The sequence below is a fragment of the Oreochromis aureus genome, linkage group 15 (assembly GCF_013358895.1).
Source record: "Oreochromis aureus strain Israel breed Guangdong linkage group 15, ZZ_aureus, whole genome shotgun sequence".
NCBI classification, from domain to species: domain Eukaryota; kingdom Metazoa; phylum Chordata; class Actinopteri; order Cichliformes; family Cichlidae; genus Oreochromis; species Oreochromis aureus.
In genome coordinates, this window is record NC_052956.1 from 9,922,095 (window position 1) to 9,944,424 (window position 22,330).

At 40.2% G+C, this 22,330-nt stretch overlaps 1 protein-coding gene across 5 annotated transcripts in view; it reads right to left on the minus strand.

The window, feature by feature from the left end:
* The window catches only part of LOC116310704 (disheveled-associated activator of morphogenesis 1), a 46,075-nt gene that overhangs the window by 6,724 nt on the left and 17,021 nt on the right, over positions 1-22,330 (minus strand). For 4 of the 5 annotated variants that reach the window (XM_031727571.2, XM_039599373.1, XM_039599374.1 and 1 more), the window contains exons 2-15: positions 11,763-12,065; positions 9,811-9,900; positions 5,375-5,446; positions 5,002-5,096; positions 4,058-4,391; positions 3,827-3,937; positions 3,609-3,712; positions 3,282-3,348; positions 3,078-3,195; positions 2,262-2,400; positions 2,002-2,060; positions 1,724-1,911; positions 426-728; positions 228-335 (exon numbers count right to left, since the gene is read on the minus strand). In XM_031727571.2, coding sequence (XP_031583431.1) covers positions 228-335; positions 426-728; positions 1,724-1,911; positions 2,002-2,060; positions 2,262-2,400; positions 3,078-3,195; positions 3,282-3,348; positions 3,609-3,712; positions 3,827-3,937; positions 4,058-4,391; positions 5,002-5,096; positions 5,375-5,446; positions 9,811-9,900; positions 11,763-11,963 — 1,989 coding nt within the window. In that variant the 5' untranslated portion in view covers positions 11,964-12,065. Of the gene's footprint in view, positions 1-227; positions 336-425; positions 729-1,723; positions 1,912-2,001; positions 2,061-2,261; positions 2,401-3,077; positions 3,196-3,281; positions 3,349-3,608; positions 3,713-3,826; positions 3,938-4,057; positions 4,392-5,001; positions 5,097-5,374; positions 5,447-9,810; positions 9,901-11,762; positions 12,066-12,669; positions 12,691-22,330 lie in introns of those variants that run through there. The other variant, XM_039599372.1, reaches the window with a different exon arrangement.

The following is a 22,330-nucleotide window of genomic DNA, read 5'->3' on the forward strand; positions in this document are numbered from 1 at the left end:
CTGTGCTTAGGAAAGAAAAGTTGCACAACAGTAAAAAAGAAAAAAGAGAAAAAATTAAAAAAAAAAAAATCCAAGGAACTGAACAGCGGCCAAGTCTAAATCCAAAAAACTGCAAGCAAACTGAACCCTCTGCCCACCCCAAACCCACATATCTACCCTTGGCCTTATCTAATGATAGACAGCAACATGTGGTGAGACTGAAAGGTGAACTACATCATTCTCAGTACCTGCTGCCTCTGATAGGCTGAGAAGGTTCTTTCAATGTCATCTAAATCCAGCACTTTGAAAACCTTGGCATCGTCCACCTCCGTCCAGACCGTACCCTCCAGCTTATTCTGAGGAGAGGAAAATAAGACATCTTATATGTCAAATTTTAACAAAGAGCAGGAATATCTGGAGGCCTCCTGTGCCTCTGCTCTTCATACCTCAGCTAACTTGGACCAGTTGAAGGACTTGAGAGGGTTGGACGGCTGAGGAATGTTCTTCTTCTTCAGCGATGATCCCAGGGGCGCTCCTGGTGGTGGAGGGATACCTCCAATGGGTGGGAGCCCAGGGGGAGGTGGAGGGCCACCCGGCGGAGGCGGCGGGGGTGGTGGAGGAGGCATCATACCACCAGGAGGTGGTGGTGGAGGAGGTGGAGCTATTCCTGCAAAGCCTGGTTGAGGCACCGGGCCGCCAGGGGGGCCGGGGGCAACAGGAGGGCCGCCAGGAACAACAGCTGCCTGCCTCTGCAGAGACACATGAGAACACGAGAAGGGTTCAATTCTCATGGAAAGAGTATTGCTGCACATTCAATGGAATTGTAACTACAAAAAAAAAAAAAAAAAAAAATCTTACCACACTGATTCATAATGATTAAAACAATACCAGTCTAAAAGTCTAATTTTTGTTATCATAAAGCAAAAGATTTTCCTAATTTGATGAGTTTCTTTCTCAAGTAAGGTAGCTGTGTATTATTAGTTTCTTAAACCTACATTTGCCCTTTAATAACACAGTTTTTATGAGAGTTTTGTGCCATTTCAAAAGCACACGAAATACAAAGGACATGTTTTTAGGGAGACAATGTGACAGAAAAACTGTGGAAATGACAGGAACCTCTGTTTTTTTTTTCCTTAACAGTTTTCATCGTTATTGTGAGGAACAAAAAGATGCAGGTAATGTGCATTTTAATCACATGACTCATGCATAGATAGGTGTTTGCTATTAGTCGTTCAGTAGCTTGTCACCTTCGCAGCTGTTCTGTCACATTGTTGTCACCCCGAAAACACTTTTGTTGTGTTTTATAAGGTTTTTTGTGAACATTTTATCTTTCTTTTATGTTTTACCCAATTTCCATTGTAATTTGTGGGCTTGCATGTGTTGCATGTGTTTGAACTCAGGGCCACAGTAACAGTATATATGAAATATATGAAAATAAACAGAAGTGTTCCTTCAACCTGACCTTTAATGAGACAGAAGTTAAAAATGGTTCATTTTTTCATTTCTGCTTGTCATCTAGAAAAAAAAAAAAAAAAAAAAAAAAAAAAAAACCCAAACTGCTTTCTGTTGAGGTTTTAATCAATTTAGATCACATTGTGATATCTAAAAGACTACTCCTAACTTCTTAGATTAGGTCATATGATTATTCTGGACCACCGCTGGCTGTCAGAGTCCACTATCATACTCATACTCATTTTCATTTGAAGGTAATTGTAATTGCAAAGTACTTTAAAGGGAAACATACGGTGCTGAGCTCATGCAGTCGTGCGGTGAGTTCAGCCACTTGCTGTTTGACATTTTTGTGCTCGTTGCTCTCCTTTTCCAGCTTTTCTTTCATCTTGTTGAGGGTCTGCATCATGTCCTCTTTCTCCTGGGTCTTGGCGTCACATTCACGCTCCTTCTTCTCAAACTTCTGTTGCAGCTCATGGTGCTCTGTGATGGAGAAATTAAAGCAAGATTTTATTAAAACATGATTTTCATTGGTAAGAAAATTTGTCCCATTCCATTTATAATCGCACACACCTTTTCTCATTTTCTCTGCCTGCTCCTTCCACTGTTTGACCTCATTTTCATTGACCAGCCTGCAGAGAGAATGACACACGTAATTACTTACAGCGTCTCGGCGAACGACTTCACTGATTGTTTTTCTGAACATAAAAGGGGAGCTATTTTTGAACCAACGCTGTCAAACACATGGATTTCTACTTCAGCCCTGTTCTACATTCTTCAATCTGTTCCATGTTTACGTGTCCGTCTGTTCAGGGGAAAATCGGTGCACTCACATCCGGACAACATTCTTCACGTTAAAATTCTCCAGTGGTGTGACGTCAGGGTCATGACCTTTATCATTCTGCAAGACCATCTGCTGGACGATGCGGTCCAATAGCAGCCAGTACTGTACAGTGTTTCCACTTCTCTTGTCTGGACATGGAAAGAAAGAGAGCGAAGAAAGCAAATTTCCCATTACTCATGTTTCTTCCATTCAGTGTTATCGGAGAAAAGTACTGATTACACTTGGATCCACAGTGGTTAGATAGCCTAAAGGAGGCAAAATAATTAAAGGCTACAACAAGATGACAAATGTATTTCTTACTGATTGGTGAAATTTCATCAGTCATATGGGGACAAGATGTTAACTGATGTCTTATAAATTCACAGCGCACAACATGCGGCACTGCTGTTATACTTTACTGTGGAAATTAAAAGTGCACTGCATCGTATTTAATATATAATTGTTTTATTTTTCCTTCCTAAGTTTGCAGATTATTGCTAACACTATGGTGAAACTACATCACTGGTTGCGGCTCACTCCCATTTTTATTCCTTCAAAAAAATGCCTGAAAAACACAGAATAGAGGAGTGGGAGTTAAAGCAAAAAGCCTCGTGCAGTCGTGTCTTTAGTGGCTCTTTCACTTCAAATCCATTGAAAGTGAGAGGTAGGGAAAGTAGGGAAGTAAATATTAGCGTCTGAATGAATACAGCTTTAGTTTGGCTGGGAATGTGCTAATCCACCTTCTGGACTGACTAATCAGGACAAAGTCAACATTCTTATTATATAATATTTATCAAGCCTGTTTGTCACAAACAACTAAACTTACGTGGCATGAGCAGACAGTGATGCAGGACAGACATAAAGTGCGGATATGCATCAGTGTGGCTCATCTTCTTCCGGATGAGATCAAAAACTTGCGTGGCACTTTTGGTGTCTACATGTACCTGGATAAGAAGCAGAAAATAAACCCAAATAAATAAACATTTGTTCCTCACATGATGAGTAAGGGAGACATGTTTCTTTTCCTTACCGACTCGAAACGTTTTGACACAGCCAGCTCATCATCGTTCCGCAGCATTTCAAAGTAGTCTAAATGCCTGAAAGTGTCACAGAGAATTAAGTGATGAACTCGCACACTTACAGCTTAGAAAGATCAGAGTATTAATGTTGACACACATTAGTTGGAAAGACTTTAAAATCTACTGTGTTGTTGTTGGGGGGGGGGTAGAGTTTAAAGCCAAGGTTTTGACTCCGAGTATGTGTGCTTGTGTACTTCTTTAGCTGTTCAACTGATCTGTAAATGTTTACAGACACCACTTTGGAAGACACTATATTTTGGAGTGGAGTTGCACCTCACCTGTCTAACGTGGCGTTTTCATGAGAGCGTAGCTTATCGATCACAGGTTGGATCCCCAGCATAAGAAATTCATATCGAAGGTGAATACGGAATTCCAAACTAGTCTAAAACGGGGGGGAAAAAAACAGCAGTAAGATACTGATGCAAGCAGTGCTTTGAAGAGCCTCTTGAATAAGTGACTCCTGTGTGAAAAGATGTATGAAAACAGTATAGATTACCTCTCCAGCTCCTTGACTCAGCACAGCATTAATAAAGGACATGATGGCTGTTTTCAAGCTGACCTCATCTCTGTACCGCCCCGTACTCCGGTCCAGATCATTAACAAGTGTCTGAGAGATGAAAATCCATTACAGGTGATTAATACTTTCAGGCAATGTTGCTTTTAAATTGCTTTACGTCTCTGCGAAAGATTTAAAATCAGAGCACTGCCCTCGACTGCTCCCACCCACCTGGAAGCGCGTCCTCTCGCAGGCGAAACGCTGGTAGTGCAGCATTGACTCCAGGATTTTTTTGTGCCCGCCAGGCACCAGACATACAGCACCCATGATCTCCAAGACTGCCACCTTTGTCTTAATGTTTTCTGTGGCCAGGCTCTGGGCGATGATGTTGATGCTCTCGGAGTGAGCGAGGACGTGGGCGCGGCCCTGCGAGTTGTTCATCAGAGCTTTGATGCAGCCGATGAGAGACGTGTGGATCTGTGATTCTGTGGTGTCATAGTCCATGCTTTTCAGGAAGTTCAGGATACACGTCAGGCCGTCCAGATCGATAAATCGAGTCACAAACCTGAACAGAGACGTCGTTACGGTTTACAGAGATGATCTTAGCGCTTGAAGAAATACCAGTTATACCATAGAAGTATAGTGCATCGATAATACCCAAGTATTTGGGTTAAAACTGCAGTGAATGTTCCCTGTGTCCTTGTGTATTCTTGCAGTACAATGAATTCATATTCAGTAAGTGTTGAAAACGAGATGGTCTCCTTTAATGTTCTTTTATATCAATGAAAAACCTTTACGGGTGTTCAATTTTTAAAGGGTGCATTTCCATACGAGTATGAGGAGCTGAAAAGAGCGACAGACACGGTGATATGATGACAGCTGACATTTAAAAAGGGGGAGGGGACTGAGTTTAGATACATAAACTATCTGGGCACATGAAAAAGAAAATTATATCAACAGCTAGCAGCTTGCACGCTATAGACCTCCAGTTTATTTACTGCGTCTTGGTAGTGTGTAACATCAGATACTTACCTGATAATCATGGAGCCTTAAAACTGAAGCTCTGCAGCACAAGCTGTTATAATTTGTTCATTTGTTTTTCATCCCTAGAATCTGCCCCAGTTTTTGGTGTGGATGTGAGTGTATTTTTTTGCTGTTCTAAACCTTTTGGTCACCTCATAGGTTGGGTCCTCAGAGCCGTCTTCAAGTTCTCTATAGTTTTGTTTCTCTCCTCCTCATCTTCTTTCTCCAGAGCGAGGAGCGTCTTTCTCTGTTCAACAAAAGATTGAACATCGTAAAGATCTGAGGCCAAAATAAAGTTAATTTTCATAATGATAAACGGGTCATAAAAAAACAAAAGAAATGTCAACAGGGGAAAAAAAAAAAAAAACTTTCAAAAAAGTGTAAAAATCTGGTTGTAATATTTCAGCACCACATAAATATGCAAAATGTTTAAAAGTCATCATTTCTCATCACCACATTAGATAAAAGAAAAGACCATTTAATAAATTTAAAAAAAAAAGACATCTCGCTCATGTTAGTACTTACAGCTGCCATTGAATTGAGCTGATCAATGTAATATTCTGGCCAGCTAGTTGCACTTTTGTTTTCTTCTTGTTCCTGAAAAACAGAAAAATGAAATACATTTCACTGTCATTAAAGTAGACAAGAAAATTAAAATGAAGGAAAACATTAGCTCATAAATATTAACTGGGTATGATTTTAATTTTTCAAAGTTATATAAGATTGTGGTTTGGAAGGACATATTTCACATGAGAAGAAAAGTTATTTGGTTCATGTCACATGTTTGAATACCCTGAAGTCTAACTTCAAAGCAATTTTTTTTTCCCCTCTTTCCGTCACTTTTCAGATTGATTGGCTTTGAAAGACACGATGCACACAAACACAGACAAATGGACAGGGAACAGACGGACTGGAGCTTAAATAGCCACCAGCCAAAAACGAATCGAGAGCTCAAAGTAGGGCGACACAGATATTCAAACCATTTTATCCTCCAGAGCTTCACTAAGTTTCAGGAGGTGGTGAAAAATGCCAAAAATACGAGTGCACAGCTGCTTGAGAAAATCGCGAGATTAGCAAACGAATGTTTAAACCGTGGATTAAGGACATGCCCTGACTTATGGTGAGATTAATCTTGCTCACGGGCACGTTTGCTTTGCAAGTTTAAAGGAGGGGGGAAAAAAAAAAAACAACTTGCTAGGCACTTCTGAGATGATTTCATATTTGACTTAAAAAGACTACTAAAACACTGAGGTTAAAGTGACTTTAAGCTAACCTTGGCATGTACATAAAAGCTTTCTTGGCTTTCAGTTTAACTCATGCTCCATTAGGTGCAAGTGAACTGTGACCATCAGAAACTAATTGGGCGTCAGTTAATAAAGCAAGCCTGTAGAGATTTGGCCGCTCTTGGTCGAAACTGTGGGCCTTGGCTGGTCTGCAAGGTTTGTGCTGTGACAGGAAGGACTGATCCTGCTGTTCCACTCAAGACCAGTGCCAGCTTGACCAGATGGGTCCTGGAAAATGTCCAGTCAGTTTGAAGAGGCGAAGGAGACGCAGAGGTGGGACCATTTTTACATTTTAAAGAGTTACTCCTTTAACTTCTAAGTCAGCGGTCTTCAAACTATAAAATACCCACAGTTTATTTAGAGTTATGATGACAGGCTAGGAGTGTATTTAGAGGGGTTTATTTTTTTCAAATGTGAAAAAATTAAAGGTCAGAGACACATTACGAAATATTAAACTGTGCATTTAATAGTTAGCCCATTTCAAAACCCAAGAAGTTACAAGTTAAACTTTTCTTTTTTCCTCACGTTAAAATCTGAAACCCCAAGAGAAAATCTTTGCTAACAACCAGATCAGTACATCATCTTCTTGGCAGATGATGTAGCCTTGAAGAAAACGGACAAGAGACAGGAAGGAGATTGATTCTCTACAGCATGATTTCATCAGCTCAGGTGTCTGGCCAAACTAAACAGCTAAAGCTTTGAATGACTTATCTCCTCCACATCCAGCTTGACTTCTGAAGCCAAGAAACAACTGGTGGAAAAAAGAGCACCCTCATCACTTGGGCTTTGAGTGCCCCGATAATGACCCCACCTTCCTCCTTATCACCCCCTCACTCACCCACCCACTGCTCACATACAAAAGAAGCACCTGTGGAAGTGAAGCCTTCCTGTTTGCTTTGGACAACTAAGTGCTTCCTCTTTTCTCCGCATGCACACACACGCGCACGCGCACACGCACACACACACACACACACACACACACTTCCCCTCTGAATCTCTGATGGTGAGTTTTTATCTGTCCAAGTTGGAGCCAAAGTTTGCTGCAGAGTCAGCAATATTGATGTCTGTTCTGTCTCTCCTCCCTCTCCCTTATTCTGTAAGTCCACACTGCATTTAAAAAGGTCTGACTCACCTAAATCCTCCCCCAACTTCACTTCAACACAAAAGAAGTAAAGCAACGATTCTGAGGTTTATTTTTAAGGCGCACTGTGATGCTACTGAAATAAGGCCACTAACTGGGGCACAGTAGACGCAGCAGCATGCAGCACTCTCCATCACTTGCCCTCTTGTGACTGACTAGTTGATGCTGTCTGCAGCTAAAGTAAGCCATAAGTGTACCTATACTTAAAGTATGTGTCCAGCGAAAGAGGAAAATTTGACGTGGCTCCTCGAGCTTCTCGTCATATCCAATAACTCAACTGTGCTGGAAACGTACCATTTCTGCAAAGAAATTATCCATCAACATGAATACACACTTTTGGCTCAAACACAAATCTTTACAAGGAGTAGTTTGACATTTTGAGAAACACACCTATTCAATTTATTGCCAAGAGCTACATTTGTTTCATGCATATTTAAACTCTCTGGGCTGGCTAAAGCAAAAGCATTTACATTCAGGAAGAAAACTGACATTTCAAACAATGGTGATCTTTTTTTTTGCTCTGCTGTTCTGGCCTTAATAACATCTATGCCTTTCTGCAGCTGTGTTATCTGGGGATTTACATAGTGCGCACACACACACATAATCTAAATATCCAATCCATCTGGCTAAATCCCAGTACTCCTCACCATCCAGTTTGTTACCAGATGTAGGAAAAGATTAATAAATCTGCATGCCCCGTCTGCATACTAGTCAGGACAGGATATCCTACACCCTCATACCTTTGGCCTTGGAACACTGCTGTAAAAATGTGTGGGCACATTAAGAGGTAGCTGAACTTGCACTGAGCTAAACCAGAACAGGCGTCTGCATTTTCCTGCATACTGAGGATGAGTTGTTATGTGGAGAAACAGCTGACGTTCCTTTTATCAGGAAGAAAGGCCATAATGAAACACGACACTGTCACAGAGTAGTAGAGTATATGTTGTGTCTACATGAATGCTTTGATGGGACAGGTGTGTCACCTAAAAGAGAATTCAAATTAAAAAATATGCCAAGTTTTCTCCGTTTTTGAATCAGGCAGGAAGAGAAGAAGAGAAAAACCACGCTGTGTAGGAGGAAATGCGCTGTCATAATTTGAAGGGAAAGAAATAGGACCTTTGAATTCTTCAGAACTTCATCATTTCTGACAGTACCTTCCCTGTTAGTAGATTATCTAATGTAGGAGGCCAGATTTAGCTTTCGCTTTACTCCCTCTACGCACTATTTTTATATGCACCTCATGTAACATCCGCTTAAGGAAGTTATTCACAAAGGAGCTCTTTTAAGTAGAAAAGATTTACTTTGTAGTGAGAGAGAAAGTGACTGTAACTCAAGAGATGTATAACAGAACAGGGGATAAATGGGGATATTACAAGCACTTTGTGGAATGGGAATGATGTGCTTTGTTTGAAATGTTTAGCTATCTGTTTGACTGATAATGGTTTGCATAAGCAATACATTAATCGGCTATACAAACAGCAGGCAGATGCAATGAAAATGAGTTCTGATCCTAATAAAGTCTGAAATGTAAGTTACTTATTTCTTAACCCTTGTATGGTGTTCGGGTCTGTGAAACCCATGCCATTTAGAGGCCGTTGCCCCTTTAGGCAGTATATACCATCAAAACCTACAAAATATGGTATAAAGATATGTACACTTGATTAGAACTGATTTTATTTTTTTTATAACATTTTATTGACAAAAAACGAGAAGCACATTAATTCATAAATATGATTGAACAAAGGTAAAAGGAAAAAATTAACCATGTTTGCTGTTCACATGGCTCGCAATTGGGATAAAGTAAACATCTGTTCAGTAATTTAACATAAAATTGTTTGATAGTGTTAATTGGAAAGCCAAAACTCTAGCGGGTCCACCAGACCCATGAACACTGGCTGAGTAACAAAAATACGAACACCATACAAGGGTTAAAGCAAAATAATGGTGACACCAGAACTACTTAGGGGAAGGCACAGTACCGAAGCCTCTACATTACAGGAATGGTTTGATAATTTAGATGAAAACACTGCAGACTAACCGGTTTCTGGCAGAAGCCTTAAATATACTGCACTGGCATAGTATCAAACTTCCCTCATGTCATTTAGCCACTTCCCTCTTTTGTGAGAGATTAAAACCAGTACAGACGTACGTCAACTTTAACTGCTAGTTTCCATTAACACACCCTTTCAGCTACCTTTTATATTTTAATTATCTGTCAAGTTGAATTCTTAAGGAGGCACACTATTACATTAGCAAAAGGTGGTTCACAATGCTATGTCCTGAATATTACTGTAAGAAGTGACATATTCATAGTCTGCAGTAAGCATAGGGATCCAGCGATAAAAGACTCAGACTCAGAAAACACACAGCTCAAGGTATCAACAAATCAATGAGGGAGGAGATTACATAGAATTGGCTACTGGGATATTTGTAGCCAAAAAAAAAAAAAAAAAAAAAAAAAAAAAAGGCAGACAGCAGCGAGTCTATGAAGGCTGATACGGTGTAATGTGCTATGCAGCCAACAGAGATCTTTTTACCTTCTTTTTGCTGCAGTAGATTTGCCATTTCTTCTCTGCAGGCAGTGCGAACATGGCTTCCCTGTGTTTCTCTGTAAGGTCAAGCTCATCCTGCAAAATGAAGATGACAAAGAAAAAGGTTAAGAAATGTTGGTGCTGAGGTTTCACAGTAACAGATCTCTGAATGTTACATTATGAAGCCCGTATTGATAACTTGAGTGTTAAAATATCGAGCATCATTCTCAAAACCATCGTCCTGCAAATTTACAAACAACTGACATCAAACCAAACAAAACGTAAGTGAAGAGCAGCTCTGTTAGCTGTTTTAAGCTCAATCTCTTCATACTTCATAGTATCACTGGATGGTCTCATCATATATTCAGTGCGATTTTGAATCAAATCAGATGTCTTCCAGGCTTTAGATGTGTGAGTAATGGGGAAAAGATAAGGTGTGGTTTGCCTGCTCAACATGTGGTAACAAACATCTGGAAACAACATGTGTCACAACGTATAAAAGACATTTCACGGAGGCGCGTAAAGGGTGCTTTTGGGAAGCGTTTGACTAAATACCAGGAAAAAAAAAAAAAAACTGACTGAGACATTATCAGCAAGATCTTTAACTTTCTAAGGGATTTATGGGCTTTAACATTTTTGTGCTGAACTGTAGCTGAATGACTATATGTGAAAGAGGCAGTGGAAGTCATGGGAAGGCTGTTGAGCAATTTACCTCCAGGAGAAATGGTATAGCAGGCAGTTTTAAATATGTGTAAACACAAGATGATTGTTTTCTAGTTGACATTTAAGCAACAAATAGAGATTACGTTAACGCAGTTTACCCAACAGAATAACTGCAAAATATTTTAATGACAACTAGTCATCATGGGACGTGCCTTTGGGGTTTCATTTGCTAAAGAATGTAGGCCTGGTGAATCAATATGTGCAATGATCAAGCCCCTATTGACATCCTCAGTAAAAGGGCCACATGTGTTTAGGGAAATGACTCAATTACTCCCTAAATCATAAAAAGCATGTATGTGTTTTATGTTAGGTATAAATGCATGATAGGAAAAGAAGCTTCACCTGACTGATTGAGTAAATTTCAAGTTCAAAGGTCGAGTTTAACCGATCGTAACAGAGCAGATGTTCAAAATCTGTTTCCCCAACATAAGCCTTTTTTCCCCCCAGCAAACCCATTCTGATTATACACACACACATGGTGGCTCATACTGGGTGAAAAGAAAAGCACGTGGCTGTTTTCTTCTAGTAAACAGAGCAACTGAAAGCCTCTTTGTCGTTACACTCAACGTACTCAATTATGTCTTCATAAAGAGTGGTAGACAAAAACAAGCAATTAGCAGATGGAGGAGGCCGAGGCATTAAGAGCTCCTGAATAAGGCCTATTGATGTGCAAAAATGTCATGCTTAGATTACTGTGGCAACCATGAGAGAGGAAACGGGGCCAGAAGAGAGAGCGAGAGAGGAGGGCACGACAAATTAGAAGTGACAATAAGACAGGAAAAAAAGCAGTCTGGCCCTGTTATTCACAAGTTAGTGTAAGTTTAAACTGGGAGGAAGTGGCAGTTTATTTGGGAATGCCTTAAAATGTAACAGACAGGGTAAACAATGTAGTAAGAATATATTTTAGAGCCAATTTTAAAACATCCACTGCAGTCAGTTTAGAAAATATTTCAAGTATTTCATTGTAAATTGTCATGGTTTGTATGGTGGGGTGGTTTTTAGAGGTCATAATTATCCCATGGTGGCCCAGTGGTACAGTGCTAAGTACTGGCATTTCATATCAAAGAAGCCCCGGTATTCAAACTTGCTGGAAACCTTTCTTTATTTTTAATACTTTCATGACAATAAAAGTTCCAGTAAATAATCCTGAATAAGATACATCAGGATTACCTACTGATTTCTGTAAGTGTTTTAGATGTGCAAAAAACAAAAAACAAAATGGAACAGCGTCTTACCACCAACTCGGCGAACATGCTATCCAGCTCATCATTTCCCGGCATGGGCAGTGATGGCTCCATGGACTGCAGGGCAAAGTCATCCCGCAGTTTGTAGGTGATCTCTGGATGGTCTCTGTTGTTAAAACAACAGAAGATGGCGGAGAAGCCGCTGCGACCGCCGCCACCACCGCTACCCCCACCACGCTTCCGAGGAGGCATGGCGATCCAATGTCTAACTAGTCAGGCAGGGAGGGTGGGAGGCTCCTTCAGGACCTCTTTACAGCCTCCTCCACCTCAGAGTTGGGCCTCCGTCAGAGAGCACTGCAGACACAAAGAGGGGACAGTGAGTCTTGACAGAATTGGAGTGAAGTATTGACCACATTAGTTAAACTGTCTATCCATTCTTTTCCACTTATCCTTATCAGGGTTGTTGGGAGGGCTGAAGCCTATCCCAGCTACCATTGGACAGATCGCCAATCTGACGCAGGAATAACACAGCGACACAGACAACCATTTCCACTCACATTCAATTCAATTTTCTGTGGGCAATTTAAAATCACCAATTAACCTAACCCAGTAACTGCATAAAAGTGGCTTACTAACTGTTTTTGGACTGAAGGAGGAAGCCAGAGTACCCAGATAGAATGCACGCCACAGAGAAAGGCCTTGGCCAGATGGTGGAGTCAAACTCAATATAGCTTAGGAAACTCAGGACCGTCTTACTGTGAGGCAACAGAGCTAGCCACCACCCCACTGCGCTGCCTAGTTAAACTGGCTTTTCAAAAAGAATAAAACACAATTAAGGCAAACAATTTGAAAAGTGCTAAAAACAAAGACTGATAATTTCTGTTCTCTTCAATTAAACCACGGCAAGCTTCCAGCTACAATTGTACTGTACTGACAACACAAAATCTACAACACGAACCTCTGATTCTGCTAATGTTTAATGAGGTAGGATCATGATTTTTGAAGAGAAAGTACAATGTCCTCTGCCCCAAAAGACTCTGTTATATCATTTGCTCAATACAGCCCTGCAATGAGAGTGTGACATTTGTCCACTCCCTCCTATTCAGGATTGGCTTTTCTCTGAACATCTAACGAGTAGTAATTAGAAGGGAGTGTTTACAATGACCGTGGCGAGAAGTGTGTGATACCTTCTGGTCTTTAGAGACTGGTTTGGTCAGTGAGGGGGAAAAAGCTAAAGCAGGCCTTTTAGTAATCCCTGACCTGCTGTACAAATCAGTCTGCATACTGACCTAATGATGGGGGAGATTTAAAACATTTAGAGACTATGTCAAACTGGAATATACAATGCTTCAATCTTCCTGATGATCCAATCACGTGACTCTACTTTCTGGCTGCTGCAGTACAAGCTATACATTTGGTTTGGTCTGTAGCAGCTGCAAGTTTCCACAGTAACGTAGGAAATGTGCACAATCCTGCTCAACTATCTGGCCTGCCTGTCTATCACAGATAAAAATACACAGAGTTCAGCTGTCCCAAACGAGCAGCATTGCTGACGACCGTCACGGCATATCAATGAAAGTTTTACAAGGGGAAGATTATAAAAAAATTAAAAATAAAAAAAAAATCTGGGATCATTTAAGTAACCCCCTCCCCCCAAATACTAGAGACAGTATATTTTGGGTTGCTGTTTGACTACTTTGGTTCTGACAAAAATATCCAACTACCAGATTTATTGTCCAAATTTTAATAATCATGACAAGATAAAACCTGATGACTTTGGTAATTCCCTGACACTTCCTCAAGTGCCACCGTGATATTAAAATTCTGGCTCTGAGGGACAATCTGTAACAGTTAAAGATTTAAACTTTGAAAGTTTAAGTCTTGTTTAACCTCCTAGGACCTGGCGTCCACATATGTGGACATCACATTTTGGGTTGTCTAGACCAAAATACTTTGCTCTACAAAGGCCTGATATCCACTTACAGTGGCTTGCAAAAGTATTCGGCCCCCTTGAACTTTTCCACATTTTGTCACATTACAGCCACAAACATGAATCAATTTTATTGGAATTCCACGTGAAAGACCAATACAAAGTGGTGCACACGTGAGAAGTGGAACGAAAATCATACATGATTCCAAACATTTTTTACAAATAAATAACTGAAAAGCGGGGTGTGCGTAATTATTCAGCCCCCTGAGTCAATACTTTGTAGAACCACCTTTTGCTGCAATTACAGCTGCCAGTCTTTTAGGGTATGTCTCTACCAGCTTTGCACATCTAGAGACTGAAATTCTTGCCCATTCTTCTTTGCAAAACAGCTCCAGCTCAGTCAGATTAGATGGACAGCGTTTGTGAACAGCAGTTTTCAGATCTTGCCACAGATTCTCGATTGGATTTAGATCTGGACTTTGACTGGGCCATTCTAACACATGGATATGTTTGGTTTTAAACCATTCCATTGTTGCCCTGGCTTTATGTTTAGGGTCGTTGTCCTGCTGGAAGGTGAACCTCCGCCCCAGTCTCAAGTCTTTTGCAGACTCCAAGAGGTTTTCTTCCAAGATTGCCCTGTATTTGGCTCCATCCATCTTCCCATTAACTCTGACCAGCTTCCCTGTCCCTGCTGAACAGAAGCACCCCCAGAGCATGATGCTGCCACCACCATATCTGACAGTGGGGATGGTGTGTTCAGAGTGATGTGCAGTGTTAGTTTTCCGCCACACATAGTGTTTTGCATTTTGGCCAAAAGTTCCATTTTGGTCTCATCTGACCAGAGCACCTTCTTCCACACATGTTGCTGTGTCCCCACATGGCTTGTGGCAAACTGCAAATGGGACTTCTTATGGTTTTCTGTTAACAATGGCTTTCTTCTTGCCACTCTTCCATAAAGGCCAACTTTGTGCAGTGCACGACTAATAGTTGTCCTATGGACAGATTCCCCACCTGAGCTGTAGATCTCTGCAGCTCGTCCAGAGTCACCATGGGCCTCTTGGCTGCATTTCTGATCAGCGCTCTTCTTGTTCGGCCTGTGAGTTTAGGTGGACGGCCTTGTCTTGGTAGGTTTACAGTTGTGCCATACTCCTTCCATTTCTGAATGATCGCTTGAACAGTGCTCCGTGGGATGTTCAAGGCTTTGGAAATCTTTTTGTAGCCTAAGCCTGCTTTAAATTTCTCAATAACTTTATCTCTGACCTGTCTGGTGTGTTCTTTGGACTTCATGGTGTTGTTGCTCCCAATATTCTCTGAGACAACGCCTGAGGCCGTCTGGGGGCAGTTGTGGAGCTGTTTTGCAAAGAAGAATGGGCAAGAATTTCAGTCTGTAGATGTGCAAAGCTGGTAGAGACATACCCTAAAAGACTGGCAGCTGTAATTGCAGCAAAAGGTGGTTCTACAAAGTATTGACTCAAGGGGCTGAATAATTACGCACACCCCACTTTTCAGTTATTTATTTGTAAAAAATGTTTGGAATCATGTATGATTTCCGTTCCACTTCTCACATGTACACCACTTTGTATTGGTCTTTCACCTGGAATTCCATTAAAATTGATTCATGTTTGTGGCTGTAATGTGACAAAATATGGAAAAGTTCAAGGGGGCCGAATACTTTTGCAAGCCACTGTACGAGGACATTATACTGACACTGTTCTATCAAAATTTCAAACGAACGTCCTTATATGTGGATCTCATTTTTCTCAGGAGCAAAAATCAGGTAAAAAAAAACAACAACAACAAAAAAAACAACAACAAAAAAAACAAAACAAAGATCAGGCAATTCTTTGTTTTTACATTCATCAGGTCCCAATCAGCCCAAATAGCAAAGACAAATTAAAAATGCATGCCATGAAAGAGTTCGGGTCTTAGGAGGTTAAGAACAGAGCACTTCAGTCATCTCACTCAGACTGTACTTTGACCTGTGACCAGACTGAACTGTGCTTGAAACATTTGCCTCTCTGCTTTCAGCCAAGGGTGACAGATGCTAAGATTGTTGCTGAAGCCTCAAAGTAAAACATAAGGTAAGATTTTGAAAGAAAAAGAAAAATTAAAACTCATTAAGAAGAAAAAAAAACAAAACAAAAAAAAAAAAAAACAGGAACACTTGTACAAGTATAATAATCATGTTAAATGTGACAAAGAGAGGAAAAAGTTGCAGAATGTGCTCACCAACCTGATGGCTTAACTTCAACAAGGAAATCAAGTGCATAAAGGACATATCTGCTGTCTGGGAAATAAAGATGAGATGTCCAGATATCCACAAGTATGCTGTCGTCAGCATACCACAAAAATATCTCTACACTGTCCCTACACTGTGGTGTGAGGCTCAGCATCATAAACCACAGAGGTTGTGCTGAACTGTAGAAATGTCTGGACGTCTTGTCGTGGTGACGAATAGCCCAGCGGATTATAACCCTGCTCACTTGACCTTTTCCAGTGATTTCCTATAAGTCAAATGCTCCACACAGACCGAATGCATCATGTTCAGTGTAAAGCATTTTTAAATTTAGTCTGGTCAGGTCACGTCCTTAGCGGTAATAGAAGATTGTGGGTCGCTATTCTCAGCGAGCTGAGGAAACAAACTAGTTATTTCTTCCAAAGGAGAAAGTGAGGGCATTTCCTATGGCAATGTCTTTGGTCAACCTAAATAGGGCCCGATAGCATCACTGTCCCATTTTTGTCACTTTTTGGTTCATATGGGTTTCCTCTATCCAGCAGCTGTATTTTTTTTTTTTTTTTTTTTTTTTTAAATGAAGGATGTCAGCAACTTTTTCCAACCACCAGAAAAATTTGTCGCCTTCTATCATTTTTATTCTTAAGCACCAAATAAATCCTTTAAGATGTGCCGATTCTAACAACGACAAAAGGAGCAAACCTCTAAAAGATGTATAATTAACACAAGCAGTAACATAAGATATAATTTACCTTTGAATCAAATTATTTTTTAAAATTTTGTCTCAAGGCAGACTGCGTTTATAATGAACTGCTACTCTGACAAATCAGAAGCACTAGATACTTGTCCACATTACTGCTTTTTGCCCTTGGAAGCCAACAAACTACAATTAACTGGGCAAACTGTCAAACAATACTAGTCATAACATGTATTCCACTTTAACAATAATCACTCTTTTCTAAAAAAAAAAAGAAAGCAAATGTACCAAAATATACAACAGAGTGAATGAAAAGTATACAGTACCACTAGAAATACACGGTGCCTGAGGCCAAATGGCCACACGTGGGATAAAGTACACAGCAGCTCTCTCTTATTAACACGCTGAATAGTGTATTTATTTTGACACATCCTTGACTTTTCTAAATTGACTACTGGAGGCCTCGGCAGCAGCTGCTTGGCTTCACACTCACCATCTATTCTAGCATGAAGGGAAGAAGCCTTTCAAAGGCTTCTTTGACCATATTAGTACATAAAGCTGCCCATTTTTTCCATTAGCCAAAGCAGGCTGTAAACTTTGTTTAAACTTGTGAGCCAGAGTGGGACAAAGCTGGTCCCCCATCCAGCTACAGTAGCCAGAGGATATGCCACGACTCAACCATGCGAAGAAGGTCACCGGGAGTGTTTGAACATGGAGACCATCTGATGTCTGTGAAGTCTTTGTGCTGGAATTGTTTACCCTCTGAGACCTGAGTGCGCTCACATTAGCCCCCGGAGGCTGTCTGTCAGACGGTCAAGGTGCCGAACCTAACAGAGGCTTGTTGCAACACGACAACATTCCTCTCATAGCCAGGTGAGTCTTGTGACCCTGAACAACACCCACACTACAACACGTTCCACTGTCACCTGCTCTAACTGAGAGTGAGCAACAGATTATCTTTAATTACAGGTCACGTACAGCCTCGCCAGCTGAACTGATCTCAACTGTCCAAGAAGTAACAGCCAAATTAGTGGTCATATCCAGTAATTATCCATGTAGTAGTATGTCTGAAATGTTAAGAGTCTGAAAGTTGATGGTGGTGCCATGTAGCAGTCCCATTGTTCATATGATCAAGAAGAATGCTATTTATCCTGACATAAATCAAGTCCTGGACTTTAATAGAGAAACGCCATGCCTTTTGTAGGCAGATGCATACAGAATAACCCAGATTCTTCTGTACTCCTTCATTCATACACATCCAATAATTAGACCCGCCCACCCATTTCCTAACAAACACTTCTCTCTTTGTGTGAAGGAGATTTCTGTCTGTGGATAGTCTTGTTGTTTTCTTGACCATGTGGTTTGGTGGGTGACCTGGCACGAGTCCAAACTGTAAAAAGAATCCCAGTGTTTGCGAAGTGAGTGTGAGCCCGTGCATGGTGCCTGCCCAAGACCTCTCCACTAAAACCTGCACAACTGTCAGGTCCACTGGAGAAAAGGCAGAAGTAAGAAGAGCATCTGAAGCTAAACACAGAGAGGCTCACGTTACTAAACATGTGCAGGGAAAACTACAGAATTTAAGGATGACCTGACACTTCATGCGGCTGTCACATCTTTCTTTGTTGATTTTTGTTCTGCCAGTTTATTAATCTCTTTAAGATCCTCTGCCGTTAACTGTAAAAGGCTCAGCAACTACAGTAAATACAGTGTGCCAGATTTTCCTGATGCTACATGAGTGACAGGTACAGAAGTCGATCCAAAATTAATTGTTATAAATATGTAGCCTTGTTTAATTTTCACACAATAAGAGGTCAACTTTAAGCTGATGCTAATAACCCAGATTGTGCTTGACTTGGAGAAGGAATTCAACCTTGGAAAGAGAACACAATGGACAGCAGTGTATTGAAAACAGATGTGTGAAATGCCTTCTTCTGCACCAGCTGGCATCTCTCAGGAGTTTCTAGCTTTGAGATGTAGTTTTAATTTTTTGATTTCTACAGTGAATATTATTCACCTAAATCACAGGCTGCATTCATGCTGAAAGAGATGAGAATCTCTCCTGTTTCTTTGTTAAAGCCAAAGAAACCTTGAACAACATATGTATTAAAGGCTCTACTCAGAATCAATACATAGAATATATTTGGCAGCACTGTACACTGTTTACCTTGATTTGGTTGAGGAGATTTGGCAACAGTATAACAATATATAATATAATTATAATCTACCTTTCTGTCCTTTAGAGACACATTGAATCTCTCCTTGCATCAGGGACATCAATCTAACAGTCTTCTTGAACTCCTTACAGTGTGTACAGGGTGTTAATAAAAATAGCATTTCTCCTAGAAAAATTGCATCAGTATAATGCTGCTCTTACACAGTGTCTTTCCACTAACCCACAAATATCTGTTGCATCAACATCTAAAGAGAGCCCAAATAATTTCATCGGATGTTTGTGAAAAAAAAAAAAAAAAAAAAATATGGCACAGCTGGTAGAAGCACAGTTGGCTATACAGGGTATAGCTGTAGCAGTGTTATGGGCGGAGCAGAAAGGTATTTGGTGCACAGAAGTTTAATCTTCTTTACTGATTTAGGATTTGGGATGGATCAGACTTACGATTTGATGATCATCTTGCCAAAGTATTTTCAATGCAAAGCAACTCCAGGTCATGGACACAGCTATAAGATGCTGCTGCACACAGCAACATTTCTTTTGAAAACTATATTTGCTCCACTGATACTGGAGGCACAGGTCATGGTTTGCCAAGTGCACTCTCTGCAACATGCTTAACTAAAAGCCCAAGGATTATTGTGCCCTGCACTGACAAAAATATTTTGGATTAATATGGACAGCTGCAAATGAAGCTGAGGACATAGAATAAGGTTGGAGGAAGTCATTTCACCAAAAAACAACCTTAGCCCAGAGCTGCTGAGCTAGAAACCAGCAATCAAACCAGTATTTCAACACTTTGCCTAACTTGTGCAAATGAAAAATGATTCAACATCAGAGGCACATTTGGTCACAGTCACAACATAAACAGCATTAAGAGTGGCATTAATAACACAATAACATTTTGTAATGTAGCTTTAGTGTGTGTGTTGCTAAGGTTTTTCTCCTAGCAAGAAGGAAATGTTAAATGGTGTGTGACTAATTTTCCCTGGTTCAGATGTGGTACAAATGGCATAGTGGTATCTTGCACAGTTGGATACCATACATAGCTATCATTGTGCCAATTACTTAATGGCACCCTGAGCACACAATGAGTAAACGGATGATAACTTGGACACTTATCAGAAAATAACTAGGCCATGAGAGAAATGTTGACTGGCAGGTTTAATGGAGATTAAAATCAATCGGTCCCCATTGGCTGCCAGTCAATGGAAAGCCATCAGAAAGTCAGTGTCAAAGCTGCAGTGTTACAGCAGCAGAGCTATTCTGCTCTGATGTGTTTGCGCTCATGTGCATTTAAATTACACAACTGCATGTCGAGATATGACAAAGGCATTGCCTCTGGAGCATTAATGTCACATGGCTGAGGGAGCAGTGCCGAAGTGGCTCTCAGATTACAGGATTAACATAGAGAGACGCAAAGCGAAGAGAAAGGGATAACACGGAGACAAAGGAAGCGATTCTTCCATCGAGTGATACACTTTACAGTCATTTTACAGGGCTGTGGGTTATAAAGGCTCATGTAGCACTTTGAAACATTAACTTTCACTACTTCAAAGTTAGTCAGGGCTGTGACCATAAGGAATGTAATGTGATTCTATTGCTGCGGTAGTTTTTCCTGTTTTATGATGACGTGCTCATGTGCATAAATAAAACAGTTTAAAAAAAAAAAAAAAAAAAAATCTGTCAGTGGACTCTTTAAGGAAAATTAGATCCATATGAATACTATAACCCTGGATATAACAACTAATGGTAAACAATACAATTAAATGCTATTCTGTACTCCGAGACCCTGCTGTATCTGCTTGGGGTAAAAACAGGAAATTCGATTACCTATGTTACATAAAGGTAATCTAATTGTTTTGTTTGTTTTCAGTACACAGGCTCATGATCTTCACACGCTTCTGGAGACAGTACTCTAGTCATAGTCTATGATGCATCTGAAGCCATAACTACTTTCAAAAACACAAAGAGAAAGATATATACACTCACATTGAAGCTGACTAACATAAAGTGTGAACAATAAACCCTGTAAGTGAATATTTGATTAGAAGACTGTGATAACCTGACCTGTTATCATGTTTTGTCTAGCATTATTTCATGAACAGCGTTGTGCACACCCAGTGATGATAAGCAGCTGTTTATCACCAAGTTATTCTGTTGTCTTGGAAAGATTCAAATCACTGGTGAATCTAATATGTGGTACCCTCTAGTTCTATACAAGCTTGTATTCCTTTATAGAAACTCCAACAGGGAAACTGACTGGATGCTCACCAAACCATATTTTGACACTTTAATAGTTGCAAAAACTACAATAATATTAACCAAATAGGCTTTAGTCTCGGTTTATTACTGTTACAAATATAAATATATTCCAAGCTCTTCCACACCTCTTAAAAAAATTCCTGTGATTCTTACATGTATGAGCACAAAGCAAAAAATATACTTTGAGAAACTGGGAGTGTGCAGATAATGCTGGGAGGACAGAGATTAAAAAGCAGGTTAAAAGGCTACTGCACTTTCCACCAGCAAGGTTGCCAAACTTGTTCTGCAGACGGAGTCTTCAACCCCCCACTCTTAAGATCTTAGCATTTTTGAACAGGTCAGGCTTTCATGGAGGTTAGACTCGGGGCAAAGAAGGAAACTACTTGAACATGCGACAGTATCCGTGCCAGAGTTTCATTGCTGTCATCTCAAATTTTATTTATCTACTACATTCAAGATAAAAGGAAAAAGAACAGCGCAGTTTAAAAATAGCACATAAAACAAGTCGCTCATTACACCCACTTCATGCCTTCATTAATGCACCAGTGTGATTTGTATCCACGGTATTGAATGTGATAAAGCAATGCACTAAGGTGGGGTTACACTGTCTTATCACTGACATCATTATAACACATTTAAAAAAAAAAAAAAATATATATATATATATATATATATATATATATATATATATATATATATATATATGTTGGTGACAGCTCAGAAGTTGGAAATTACAGCATTCCCAGGAATACTGTGTATAATCTTTTTGAGTTGAGTATTAGAGACCTGATTTTATTGTGAAAAGAACTGATTGGCCAATGGATGAAGGAGTACTTTAGCTCTTTTGTATGTAGGCATTCAGAGGTCGAGAGCTTGAGAATCATTAAACTGGAGGATCAATATGCCCTCAATTATGAGCAGCAAGGGCAGACAATCAGTGCCATCTCTGAAACAGTTCCCACGTGTGCATCAGTCATTATTAAGTATATCACAAACATCTGATTCACTGTAAATAAGCAGTGAGATCGAAGAGAGAACAGCAAGTAATAAACAACTGGTTAGTACAAATATAAATCCCCCAGTCTGAAAGACAGCTAGCGGTCCTTATAAGGCACCGCTAGCTGTCATCGTGATCTTTCTGTGTACTGCAAAAGAAAGATTCATGTGTGCCACAGCTAGGCACAGTCCAACACCAATCACATATTTATTTCTGAGTAATGAAATGTACAACCTCACAGATCATCAATAACAGGGTGGGGACCGCGCTGTAATATTTTCCAGGATACCCTGAGCTGCAGCCGTTTAAAAATCCCTACCTCTTCCTCAG